The sequence below is a fragment of the Taeniopygia guttata genome, chromosome 14 (assembly GCF_048771995.1).
Source record: "Taeniopygia guttata chromosome 14, bTaeGut7.mat, whole genome shotgun sequence".
Taxonomy (NCBI): Eukaryota; Metazoa; Chordata; class Aves; order Passeriformes; family Estrildidae; genus Taeniopygia; species Taeniopygia guttata.
Window position 1 is genome coordinate 7,107,936 of NC_133039.1, and position 12,053 is coordinate 7,119,988.

General features: G+C 59.1%; 1 protein-coding gene across 2 annotated transcripts in view; it reads right to left on the minus strand.

The window, feature by feature from the left end:
- Positions 1-350: 350 nt before the first annotated feature.
- PKD1 (polycystin 1, transient receptor potential channel interacting) overlaps positions 351-12,053 on the minus strand; it is an 81,576-nt gene continuing 69,873 nt past the window's right edge. For both annotated transcript variants that reach the window (XM_072935745.1, XM_072935744.1), the window contains 13 exons: positions 11,673-11,772; positions 11,003-11,121; positions 10,380-10,582; positions 9,695-9,889; positions 9,337-9,476; positions 8,656-8,783; positions 7,836-8,001; positions 7,183-7,308; positions 6,861-7,035; positions 6,178-6,465; positions 5,740-5,874; positions 5,196-5,510; positions 351-4,230 (listed from right to left, as the gene is read on the minus strand). In XM_072935745.1, coding sequence (XP_072791846.1) covers positions 3,691-4,230; positions 5,196-5,510; positions 5,740-5,874; positions 6,178-6,465; positions 6,861-7,035; positions 7,183-7,308; positions 7,836-8,001; positions 8,656-8,783; positions 9,337-9,476; positions 9,695-9,889; positions 10,380-10,582; positions 11,003-11,121; positions 11,673-11,772 — 2,630 coding nt within the window. In that variant the 3' untranslated portion in view covers positions 351-3,690. The remainder of the gene's footprint in view (positions 4,231-5,195; positions 5,511-5,739; positions 5,875-6,177; positions 6,466-6,860; positions 7,036-7,182; positions 7,309-7,835; positions 8,002-8,655; positions 8,784-9,336; positions 9,477-9,694; positions 9,890-10,379; positions 10,583-11,002; positions 11,122-11,672; positions 11,773-12,053) is intronic.

Consider the following 12,053-nt stretch of genomic DNA (forward strand, 5'->3'; position numbering starts at 1 on the left):
TGATGTCCTGGGAGAGTTCAATATAAATCCTTCCTCCTGTCCTGGTTTAGTTTCCCAACCTGTGTTGCTCCTGGAGCCACCCCTCCCAGTGCTGGACACGGATTCCTGGCTGTGTTCCAGTCCCTGCACTGGGATACTCCCTCTGTGCTGGGAGGGGACTTTAACAATTTGTCCTTGTGCCACCCTCACTGACCACAGGTGAGCTCATTCATCAACACCAGCCCTGTAGGCTGGAGGATTCAAGGGTCTTGTGCTGTGCAGGAGACCTTAATTAAAGTTATGGATGCAGAGAGAATGAGGGTGGGGTGGAGAGGAGCACCTGGAGCAGGAAAAAAACCACCTGAGCCAGGTTTTAGCAGTCAAGTGTTTATTTGACTTTGTCACTTTGTAAGAAACATCCCCACAGTTACAAAATACACCATTTTTGTTTGCAGTGAAATGCTGACCAGACAGGAACTGTTGGCATTTTGGTCACAATCATTGTTTAAAAAAAAAAATTAGAAAAAATAAGGCACTTACAGAAGTCCCTCCCTCTCCCTTGGAACGAATGGATGGGGGTCTCATTTTTCATTTAAGCAGCTTGATCCTGATACATCACTGTGAGATTCAAGGCAATAAATAAGACACCATCTCTCAGTGACTACAGACACAAAAATATACATTCAGGGGGATTTATGGGCTTTGAGTCAAGTTTATTGCTGTGAGGGTGAAACTCCGTGACTGACTCCCTCTGGCTGCAGAGGAGCCTTAGCTGGGACACGGAGGGGAGCCTGGGACACTGCTGGAGCTGCACAGGAGCTGCTGCACTGAGAACTGTGAGTGCTGGGAGCTGTGGGTGCTGCCTGCCACGCAGGGCTGGGCTGTTCAGGGAGCTGTGGGTGGCAGAGCTGCTCTCCGTACTTCAGGGAAGTAGGGCAGTTGTCTGATCCTGTTTCTGCTCCTCTGGGATCAGGAGGAGCACTTGCTAAAGTCACACGCACCGAGTCACGCTCACACACACACGCAGGGCAAGGAACAGGCACTTGGGAACACAAATCCAGAGGGATTTGGGGAGCATCTTTGTTCCAGCTGCCCCCTAGCTTAGGAATGGCTGCTCAGAAACATTCGGGGCCCCGCTGGCCCCTCCTCCCCTCCTACTCCCAACCTCTTCTAATGAGGATACTCGAGCTGAGAACTGACCATCAGGAACTGCACTTTTTGGCTCTTCAAGAGACTTCCAAGACCTGCTTGGCTGGTTTGGGACATTTCAATCACTGGACATTCCCACAGAGCCCTTGGGGTGGCTGGATCTATACCCTTGGTGCTCCACACAGGTGAGACAGGCTGTGCCAGGGCAGGTGTGGGGAAAGGAGCTTTGGAGATGGAGGGACCCCAGCCCTGGGGACATCCCAGCTCTCTGGGACACCTCACCACTGCTCCTCTTACTGCCTTGCTTCAGGAACATGGCACTGGCACCGTCCCTGTCACCAAAAAGGAGTCATGGACACGTGTCAGAGCTGGGCCTGGCGCTGTGCTGCCTGGGAAGTTAAAGGAACAAAAAATCCAAGGCAAATAGTTTTCTATCTCTGGGGTTTTCTTTCAGGGTTTTATTTCTGAGCACAGAGCTGGTCCCAGCTCCAGGCTCAGCCTCCAGCTGTTGGTTCTGCCTGCTGCAGGCACCTCCCTGTCCCACTCCTGCCCTTTTCTCCCCTCTGTACTCCACTTGTCTGTGCCCTCTGCTCTTCCAACACCTCCATACTGACCAAGCACCGCCTCACTTGTCTTCTCCTGCCCTCATCCCTCTGCAACCTTTCCACAACATCTGTCCTGCACAGCACCTGAGTTTTCCAAAGGTAACTTAGACCTGTCCCAAAGGCGTCCCAGAGCAGCCAGCGTCCCCCTGACCCACATGGCCAAGGCAGGACATGGATGCTGGAATGAAATCTTCACAAATATCCATCCCAGCCAGGGGCTGGAGGGCAGCCTCAGGAGGGAATGGAGCAATGGAAGTGCCTTAGGAGCCCCCTCTCTCCACCTGGAAAAGTCTCCCTGCCCTGGGAAGGTGCTTCCAGGCCCACCAGCACCAGAGGCTGCTGAACCCAAGGCCCCTGCCCTGCAGCTCTGCCCCCCTCAGCCTTCCCTTCCACCCCCTCACCTGTCCAAAGCATGGAGCAGGTTCTGGAACACGGAGGAGCCCACTGGGGGCTTTTCCCCATCCGCCTGTGGCCACTGCCCCGAGCCAGCCCAGGAGAGCACACGCACCACACACACACAGACACCCAATCCTTATATACACGGGACATTCCCAGGAAGAAGCACTTAATACATCCTTTAAATAACTCTGACAATAGTGTTCTGTCTCCTATCTACATGTTTCAAACACGGTACCGATGCTATGAAAATATAGCAAACATACAAAAATATATACATTTAAAAACCAAACAAACTCCATATAAATTACTTACAATAGCCATAAGGTGAAATGGGGCTGAGGAGGGGAAGGCAGCCCCTGGGGGGGAGCTTCAGGCACCCCCAGGCTGTGATCTGGGGAGCCCCATGGCACAGGCCAGCTGTAGCCCAGCAGCTGTAGCCCAGCACATGGTGAATCCCAGCTGGCAGGGCTGGAGGAACCCCAAAAAAATCTCCCTCAGGGCTTCACCCGCCTCCTTTGTGCTCAGGGAAGGTGCTGGCACTGCTGCCTGAGCTGGGGCTGCGCTCCCCTCCTCCCTGCCCATTTCAGTTTATGGCTTAAACAAACAAAATACTGCTTTTGTGATATATTATCCCATTCTTAGCTCGCACGTGTCACTGGTAGCCGAGGAAAGCCTTGTTTAAAGTGCTGGGCAGTACATAGGAACAAGTAAACCAAAAAAAAAAATACATATACTTAGGGCAATACATTCCTTGGGTTAGAGAAGCCAAGCAGCCAGCGGCGCCTGCACCCCGGGGCCACGGCGGGGGGACAGGACGGGTGGGGACCGCAGTGACACCAGCACATTGGGAACCCCACGCTGGGAGTTGGGAATCCCACGCTGGGAGTTCAGGAACCCCATGCTGGGAGGTGGCTGAGGCAGCCCAGGGGTCTCTCGTCCCCAGCTCGCTGCAATGTCCTTTGTTTTAAATATTGGATTTCTTTAAATACAAATAATAGTACCAATTTCTGGAGGATAAAAGTAGCCAATACTGGAAATTAACTGCTCTGGGTGTAGATAGCATTTCTCTATATATCTATTTATGCTTAAAAAACAAGGTGGGTTAAATACCTTCTCGAAAGCTGTCGCTTTCCTCCACAGTGCGTCTGGTCGACAAAAATCCAAGAATTGGTTCAAACCTTCAAGGCCTGGGGCTCTCCTCTCCCTTTCCCATCCGGCACAGCCAGCAGGGAAGGGGGAGAGCTTTGTCCCGTCCCCCCGTGCCCAGCCCAGTCCCACCTGTGGCCGGTTGCAGCCGGGGCTGTTGAACACCCCCAGCCGCTCCCTGTGAGCCAGCAGGGACCTCTGCACCTGCTCGTGCCCCGGGGAAAGGCTCGGCCTTCTCCCCTTCCATCTTGGCCCCTGGAACGCTCCCTGGGGCCGCTTCTGTTGGGCCGGTGGCCGTGCCAGCGGCGCGGCCGGAGAGCCCCGTGCCCGGCCGGCCCAGCCGCCGCGGCAGCTCCGGGCGGGCACAGCCCACCCAGCAAAGCCCTGCCAGGGCATCGCTCCCGCAGCCCCGTTACTTGACCGTGGGGTGCACCCTGTTCTTAGCCCGCAGGGGCCGTTTCCTCCTGGCCGCGCAGGGCTTGCCCGCTGTCCCCGCGGCCGCGCTGACCCCGCGGCTGGCCCGCAGCAGCCGGCCGGGCACGGGCACGGCCCCGGCACAGCGCGGGGACAGCGGCTCCGTGTCCGGCACCTCCGGGGACGGGCCCCGCTCCGAGCCCCCCTCGGGCCCGCGGGGCCTCCTGCGGGCGCGGCGGCTGCGGGAGAACTCGAGCAGGTGCTCGATGCGGGACACGTCCTCCGTCACCTGGTTGACGCGGTCGAACTGCGCCAGCAGCATCTCGAAGAGCGAGAGGAGGCGTTGGATGTCAGCGTCCACCTCCAGGCTGTCGCGGGCGCTCAGCACCAGGCTCAGCCCGTCCAGCTGGCTGGAGGACGTGGAGGTCCTGGAGCTGTCGGAGGCGGCGCTGGGAGTGGCGCCACGGAAGGACTTGGAGTCGCTGGAGTCTCGGGAGGGCAGCGGCTCCATCCCCTCGAACCTCACCTTGTGCCGGAACTGGGAGGGAAGAGGAGAAAGGGACACGGTTAGGGCAGGAGCTGGGAGTGGGGAACACTCCAAACAGCTCCAGGGCTGCTCCCAGCCATTCCTGTGTGACAGGATCCCAGATAAAGCCAGTGGGGCTGAGAACGGGCAGCTGATGCCTGTACATCAGCTGGACCTCATCTCTCGGGTCCTCAGGGTTGGCCACTGCTCTGTCGGAATCTGTGGGTATTGATGATTCCGAGATTGTAGAAAGTCTCTGTCTTTCAGCCCCGCTGCCAAAGGAGAAGCCATAACTCCTCTGTGCTGTTTCAAGGCTGTTTATTCTGTTTATCTCTAACATGTTCTGCTGCCCTGCCGCAGCTCTGTCCTGCAGGGCAGCGTGTGGGGCTCTGCCCTCAGTGGGATGTTACAAACATTAAATACCAGAAACTACCTGTGCTGGATTTACAATAACGTGCCAATATCTGTCACCTACGTTGAACAGTGTGTCCCCAGCCTGAACCAACAGAAAAATGCCAACACCACAGTGAAACATGGAGGGCATGGAGAAGGAGAAAAAGGACAAGACACACCCAATTTCCTCCATCTTGTCCCCTCTGAACCCCTAATCTAGAAACCTAAAATTTTACTTTTGCACCCGTGCTACACTTAATTATTACTCTTATCAAACACTCAAAGCTTGTAATTCATCCTGTAAGATTGAAAACTCTTTTCCATGGGCAGAGATCACAGCCAGTGTCTCTGGGGGCTCTGTCCAGGGGGGTTCCTGACCCCTGCCAGGGTCCCAGGGCAGCCAGAGGGCAGCCAGAGGGAAGCTCTGGATTCCCACACTGCTCCAGCCCTCACCTGCCAGAGGAACCCGGCTGCAGGAAGCAGCCAGAGGCAGGGAAAGGCTTAGGGATGGCGGATGCTGATCTGTGCCACCCGGCCCCTTCTCTACAGAGCCCCCAGGCTGGCCTCACCCAGGCTGGCCTCACCTCCTTGGCTTTGCTGAAGCCCATCCACATCTTGAGCCTGCGCACGAACAGCTCCACCATCTCGTAGTCCTGGGGCTCGAAGGCGGGCCGGTAGAGCTCGAAGTGCATCTCGCGGTAGCTGTGGATCAGCACCGCCGCCAGCAGCCGCAGCACGATCCACACCTCCAGCACCACGTAGGAGGTGCAGAAGAGGCAGCAGAGCCCCGAGGCCTCGGGCAGGCAGGGCCGGAGGCTGGCGCTGCCCCGCAGAAGGGCCAGCAGCAGCAGGAGGCTGCTGCCCACGCTGCGGAAGGACTCGGAGGAGGAGGAGAAGAGCTGCGGAGGGACAGAGGAGATGTGTGAGAAGGCAGCAGCAGCAAAGCCTTCCCCTGACCTTCAATACCCCCTCCCACATGGGCCCTGAGGGGTGGCACACCAACGGGCTGGGTGGGCACAGAGTGCCCAGGGGACCCAGGGGCTTTGCTCATGTCATGCCAGGGTGAGGCAGAAGGGGCAGCAGGACCACCAGCAGCCCCTCTGCGAGGGAGGGGGACGGGGTGGTTACCAGGAAGCCGAGCTGGGCGTACGCCAGGAGGAGGAGGGCGAAGGCCACCCCTGCAGCCATCAGCTCCTTCATGGATTTCTGGAAGGTCTTTCCAAACACTGACCACTGCCGGACAAAGCGCAGCTGCTGGGCAGCCTGGGAGGGGAGAGGAGAGAGTTACAGACACACCACCAGCTCAGGAAGGGTCTCTCAGACACGTGAGACACCCAAACCCCAGCAGAGCACACACACCCCCGCCTGCAGGCTGCCTGCAGACAGAACCATCCCATCGGCCACACTTGGCTGAATTCCCCAAGGGAATCGAGGGCCCAGAGGCCTCAGAGACCACAAGTGCCCAGCAGAGACACACGTGGCCTCCCTGCCACCCCCTCCCCTGGCAGGGCTGACAAGCACAGCGGGGCCAAAGCACCCAGCACCCACGTGCTGCTCCCCCTGTACCTGCACGGTCAGGAGGAAGAGGAGGGACGCGGCCAGGCTGCTGAAGACGGAGCTCAGGAAGGCCACCTGGTAGAAGTTGGTGAAGCCCCTGCGGTTGCTGAGGTACCTGAGCCACTGCTGGTCAGCCAGGGTGGCCTGGCTGAGGTGCACCAGCACGGTGCACGTGGTGAGCAGGATGAAAACCCACTGGCTGTAGTTGCCCCACAGGGTGAAGTAGGCTCTGCCTTCCTTCTTGATGGCCAGAGACTCCGACACCACGAAGTAAACCACAAACAGCATGAGGAACACCTGGGGGAGCAACAGACAGGTCACAGGAGAGGTTATGGAGACATCACCAGCAGAGGAGGAATGGAGAAGTCACCAGGAGATGCGAGGACAAGCCCTGATTGCTGTGCTGCACTGGGGAACCCCATGACAGCAAAATCCTCCCAAACCAGGCCAAGTTCCACCACTGCACATCCTGCCCTGCCCTCCTCACTCATCCAGTACCCCAGTCCCCCCTGAAGGCCCCCAGTGCCCACACCCAGTGCCCCTGTGGCAGGGTGGCAGCGCCCAGGGGATGAGGGCTCTGCTGACACCACACCCAGGCAGGGAGACAGACGTGGGGACAGTGACCAGGCTGGGTGAGGGTCCCCAGAGCCCCACGCAGAGAGCAGGGGGCGCAGGGCAGGCCCCACACTGACCATCATGAGGAGCTGCAGGGTGACGCCCCCGCTGAGCCGCAGCAGGGGGAAGGGGCTGACGGTGACAGCGGCGATGGCCTGGCCGGCCCCAGGGAACTCCAGGCGCAGGGTGAGGGCCACGTGCAGGTCCACGCTGGGGTTGTACTGCAGCAGCTCCACAAACACTGCCCGGCTCCTGCAGAGGGACAGCAGCAGCTCAGGGGCTGGGCCAACACTGGCTCTGGGGCCGCTCCTGGGTGGGACATGGATCCTGCGCCCCCGGGACACTCCAGCAGCACCCCGAGGTGACAGCAGGACACCCCCATGGCCCTGCCACACTCACATGTTGTCGATCCACGTGTGCTGCTGCAGGAACTCCAGCTGAGCCCGGCTCTGCTCCAGGGAAGGGCCCAGCTCCTGCACGTAGCCACTGCTGTCGTAGAAGGAGATGTAGCCCCAGTACCAGATCCTGCAGAGGAAGAGGAGCCGTGGGTGAGGCTGAAGGACACTGGCTGCTCTAGTGTGCAGATGCAGATCCTGCCCCTCAGGATTTATTTCACAAGACAGATAACAGGGGTGCATTGATCCACCTCAGTCCCCCCAGCCTCAGAACAGCCCCAAGCCCACACCTGCATGGAGATGATGCCTCCAGGGACAAACCAGAGAAGAAACCAAGGGTGATTTATGTCCTGCCCAGGGACAACCTCCTGTCACCCCCTTGAGCAGAAATCTGAGCTGCTGGGTTCCCCTGCCCTGTCTGTGCCCTGGAAGGAGCAGAGTTGAACCCCCTGCCCCTGGGCCCCCAGAGCAGCACAATGCTGCTGTTCAGGCCATTCGGAATTTCTGTGTCCATCCCCCCTTTGCCAGGCTCAGGGGCTGAAGTGAGGGCTGGGAACAACCCAGGGCACCAGCAAAGACCTTGGAGAGGTGTGTAAGGGTCCCTGGAGGAGGAGCAGGGGTGGGAGCAGGGCTAGGGGCAGGCAGGACAGCCCTTACCCCGCCAGGTCGGATGCTGAGTGTGCCCACGCCGCCGTTCCATTCCCGGCTGTGCTCTCCCAGCCCACTCCATAGTCAGCAGTGGCAAAGCTGTGCTGGTCAGTGCAGCTCCTCTGGGCACTGCCCATGCCCTGCAGGATGTCCTGGGCACTCTGCTGGCACTCAGCTGCAATGAGACCACGCTGTGAGCCCAGCACAGCCAGCACAGAGCTCACCTTCCCTCCCAACCCCTCCAACCCCATCCCCGCCAGTGCACAGGAGTGAGGGAATGGGCATGCACAAGGCAGGGATTCAGAAAAGGATGGATATTATTAATTAAAACAGCTGTCCAATTTAGGAGTCATGATAGATCCATGCCTCCAGGTCAGAGTGGATTAGGTGGGTACAAGTGGAGGAGAACAGAGACATTCCAATTGGGAAATCAGGAACCTGCACTCTGATCCCTGGATACATCATTGGCTTCAAACTGCCAGAGGGGCAGGGCTAGATGGGATACTGGGAAGGAATCTTCCCTGGGAGGGTGAGGAGGCCCTGGCACTCAGAGAAGCTGTGGCTGCCCCTGGATCCTTGGAAGTGTCCAAGCCAGGAAGTGGAAGATGTCCCTGGATGGACTTTAAGGTCCCTCCCAGCCCAAACCATTCCAGGATTCCGCCATCCACCGCCCCGGTTCATCTCTGCAGAGCAGAGCCACTGCCTCCCCAAGCTGTGCAGCCTCCCCTGAGCCCCAGCTGCACCCAGAGCTGCCCATTTCAGCCCTCCAGGGCTGTCACCTCACCCTGTGCCGGCAGAGGCACGTCCCTGCCCTCCCTCCTGCTCCTACCTCCCCGCAGGCGGAGCTGGCGCAGCCGCGCTGTCCCCAGCGTGGTGCTGTGGCTCTCCTGGCCAGAGCCGTTGTTGTACAGGTAAGGGAGGAACACCTGAGACATCCACACCCAGAACTGATCCGACCTGCAGGGGGAAGGGGTGAGATTGCCGAGTCAAACAAGGCACACTGACGTGCACACAGAGCCCAGGGCTTTGCAGGGACACACCCTCAGCCCAGCGATCCCCAGTGCCAGACTGGGCTGCTGGGAGCTCCCAGCGGAGTGGAACATCAGCTGGGAAAACTGAACCCAGCTAAACCCACGTGAAGAGCGAGGAAAGGCAGATCTGGCCAAGATGGCATTTCTGGCTCTCGTGAGTGACCCTGTTCATGGCCAGAACTTGTGGATGTAAATTCTGGAGACAGAGAAACTCTTGTGCTTTCGAGCAGCTCCAGAAAGATCAATACCAGCTCCCAGAGCCCCTTCCCACTGGGGAAACCACTAAACCTCAGAGAAATTAAACCTCTCAATCCCCAGAGGCCCCTCTGCTCTCCAGGGGAGCAGCAGAACCACAGAGACAAACAGGACCTGCTGTTTGTCCAGCTCCACATGGGCACCAAGGAACTTTTTACGGGACAGATTGTGGAGCACAAGCCCAAGAGACGCCCCCCCTGACCCCACCAGGGGCTGGCAGGTACCTCTTGATGAGCAGGAAGTCGCTGCTGCCCAGCTGCTGTTTGATGGAGCTCTGCAGGAGGAAGGCCCGGCTGGTGCGGGAGGCGTCGCCGTAGTTGGTCAGCAGGACCACCAGCAAGAACATCATGTAGATGAGGAAATTCTGGGAAGCAAAGAGTAAAAATGGGATTGCATGGAAGGGCTGGATCCCAATCCTGCAGCAGAACAGTGCTTTCCATGGCCATGCACCAGGATCAGACCCAGAGGCTGAGAAACTGAGGCAGGAGCTGAAGCCAAGCACTCAGGGCATGCCAGCCGGACTGGGAGGATCCACACTCAGATGTGTCTGAGCCCTGGGCACAGCAGCAGGAGATGTCCCACCTTCAGCATCCTGTGTAGCAGTTTGACCTTCCTGGCCTCCTCCTTGGCCTGGAAGAGGGCAAATCCCTGCGGGGGCCGGACCTTGCTGATCCTCTCGGACACGTGTTCCACGCAGGGCTGCTCCACCAAGGTGTCATCCTCCTCTGGGTGCAGCCTCTTGGCAACCAAGGAGAAATAGAGGGCTTCCAGCAGCACCTGGGGCACAGGGAGAGTGCTGAGCCTGCAGGGAGCTGTGCCACCTCAGCATTCCAGCAGCAGCTCCCGTGGGCCCCTTGGCACAGCCAGCACGGCACAGCTCCTGCCTGGACCTTCAAAACCAAGTGCCACCAGCCCTGCCAGCAGCCCTGCCTCTGGTGTCCCCATCCTGCCCTTCCTGAGGGGATGGGAGAGACCACTGAGTGCACACAGTGTCCACTCTGACCTGATTTCTTTGTGGAAGGTGTTGCCAAGCATTGCAAGGGGCTGCCCAGGGCAGTGGTGGATCCACCATGCCTGGAAGTGTTCAAAAGCCACGTGGATGTGGCACTTGGGGACATGGCTTAGTGGTGAACATGGTGGTGGTGCCTGATAGATTGTATAATTTGAAAGGGCTTTTCCAACCTTAACAATTCCATGACAGTGATTAGCAGCTGGACAAGATAATTCCACATACGGGTCTGTGCGACTGCACTCGTGCCACGCTCACCTTCAGGGGCTCCCAGAGCAGGAACGATGCCAGAAAGCTGAAAATCCCTGAGATGAGCCACATGAGGGCCACGCTGGAGGAGAAGCCCACCCCGATCCACACGGAGACGCCGGCGGCGGTGGCCAAGAGCAGGAGGCTGATGCCGTGAGCCAGCAGGGAGCACCAGGGCGGCAGCAGGCGCTTCCTGAACGTCTGGTCTGCAACTGGGAGCAGCAGGAGGAGGAGGGAGAGCAGTGTGAACACCACTGCAAAAGGCCCCGTGGGCACAGGAAGGGCTGGGCTCAGCACTCATCCCAGCAGAGAGCCCACCACCAGCCCTGGGGGAGTTTGGAGGGATCACCCCACACATTTCTAGCCCTGGTGGCTGCAGAGCAACTGGGGGAGGAGGGAGCAGAGCCTCCCCAGGGGACACTGCAGGGCCTGTCACAGCACAGGTGCTGGCCCAGGGCTTGCTGAGATCCAGCTCCAAGAGAAGCTGGCAGGAGCAGTGATATCCCAGGCAGGGAGCAGCCCTTCCTAAGGCTCCTTCTCTGTTTTATTTCCAATTCACCCCACTGTGCCTCCAGGTGCTGTAGTGTGGATGGGCCCTGTGCCCGCACAGCCCGGGGCCACAGCCCTGGTACCTGTCCAGGTGGACTTGGCTGATCTGCTGACTTCCCTGGGAGGAGGTGCCACGCTCTGCCCTTTGTCGTTCAGCCTCTGCATCATGACAGTCTCCACCTTCTCCCCGAACACGCTGGACCTGCCGGGCACAGGGGGAGCCTGCTGAGAGCTGTGCCTCTGCTGGCTCTGTGCAGAGCAGGCTGGCACCAAGGGGGCTGAATTCCAGTGCTGGGACACCACACACGTCCCCAAGGCACAGACACTGCTCTGTGTCTCATGGACAGGGCTTGAGAATCCCTCCCTTCCCTGGGCCTGCCACTCTGCAGTGGCTGGTGGGCTGCCAGCCCTGGGGTGGTGGTCAGGGTGCCCAGCAGGGTGTCCTGGCCTTGGTAACACTACAGGGATTTGGGTAGAATCCCCTTCTCCCTCCCACCAGTGCCAGGAAGGGAGCCCTCATCCAGCACTTTGCCCACAGTCCAAAACTGCTGGAGACACAGTTTTAGGGGAGGTTCCAGGTGGCTCCTGGAAGGGTGGCAGTGCCCTCCTGGAGCTGTGGGGGCTGCAGGAGTCCTGGCCAGCAGGGACAGAGTGACCCTGGAAAGCATCCCAAAGCCAGCTCAGCTCCGCTGGGTGCGAGGGCAGGGGGTGGGAGGCTCTGGCCCCGTGGGGCTCTGCTCCCCAAACACTCACAGGCCTGAGATCAGATCTGTTTCTGCCCTCACGTATGGCCCCAGGTCCTGGGAGATGCCACTGGCTCCATCTGCCAGGATCTGCCGGATCAGATCCTCATCTGGGAAAGAGAGAGCACAGACAGCGTTGGCAGGAGCTCAGCTCCCAGCACCACCCCAAGCACGGCTCAGCCACCTCCTGGGACAGGGGAGGAGGAGGAGGAGAAGGGTCTCAGCCATGTCCTTCTCCCTGGGACAGCCCTCCCCTGCTCCCTGGCCTCCAGCTCCTGTCTATCCCAGCTTGGCCACAGAGCTGCTGGTTCAGAAAGCCAAGTTCTCCTTCTCCAGCCACCTCCAGATCCTCAGGGACACACTGTGGCTTTGAAACCAGTGAGGAAGTGCT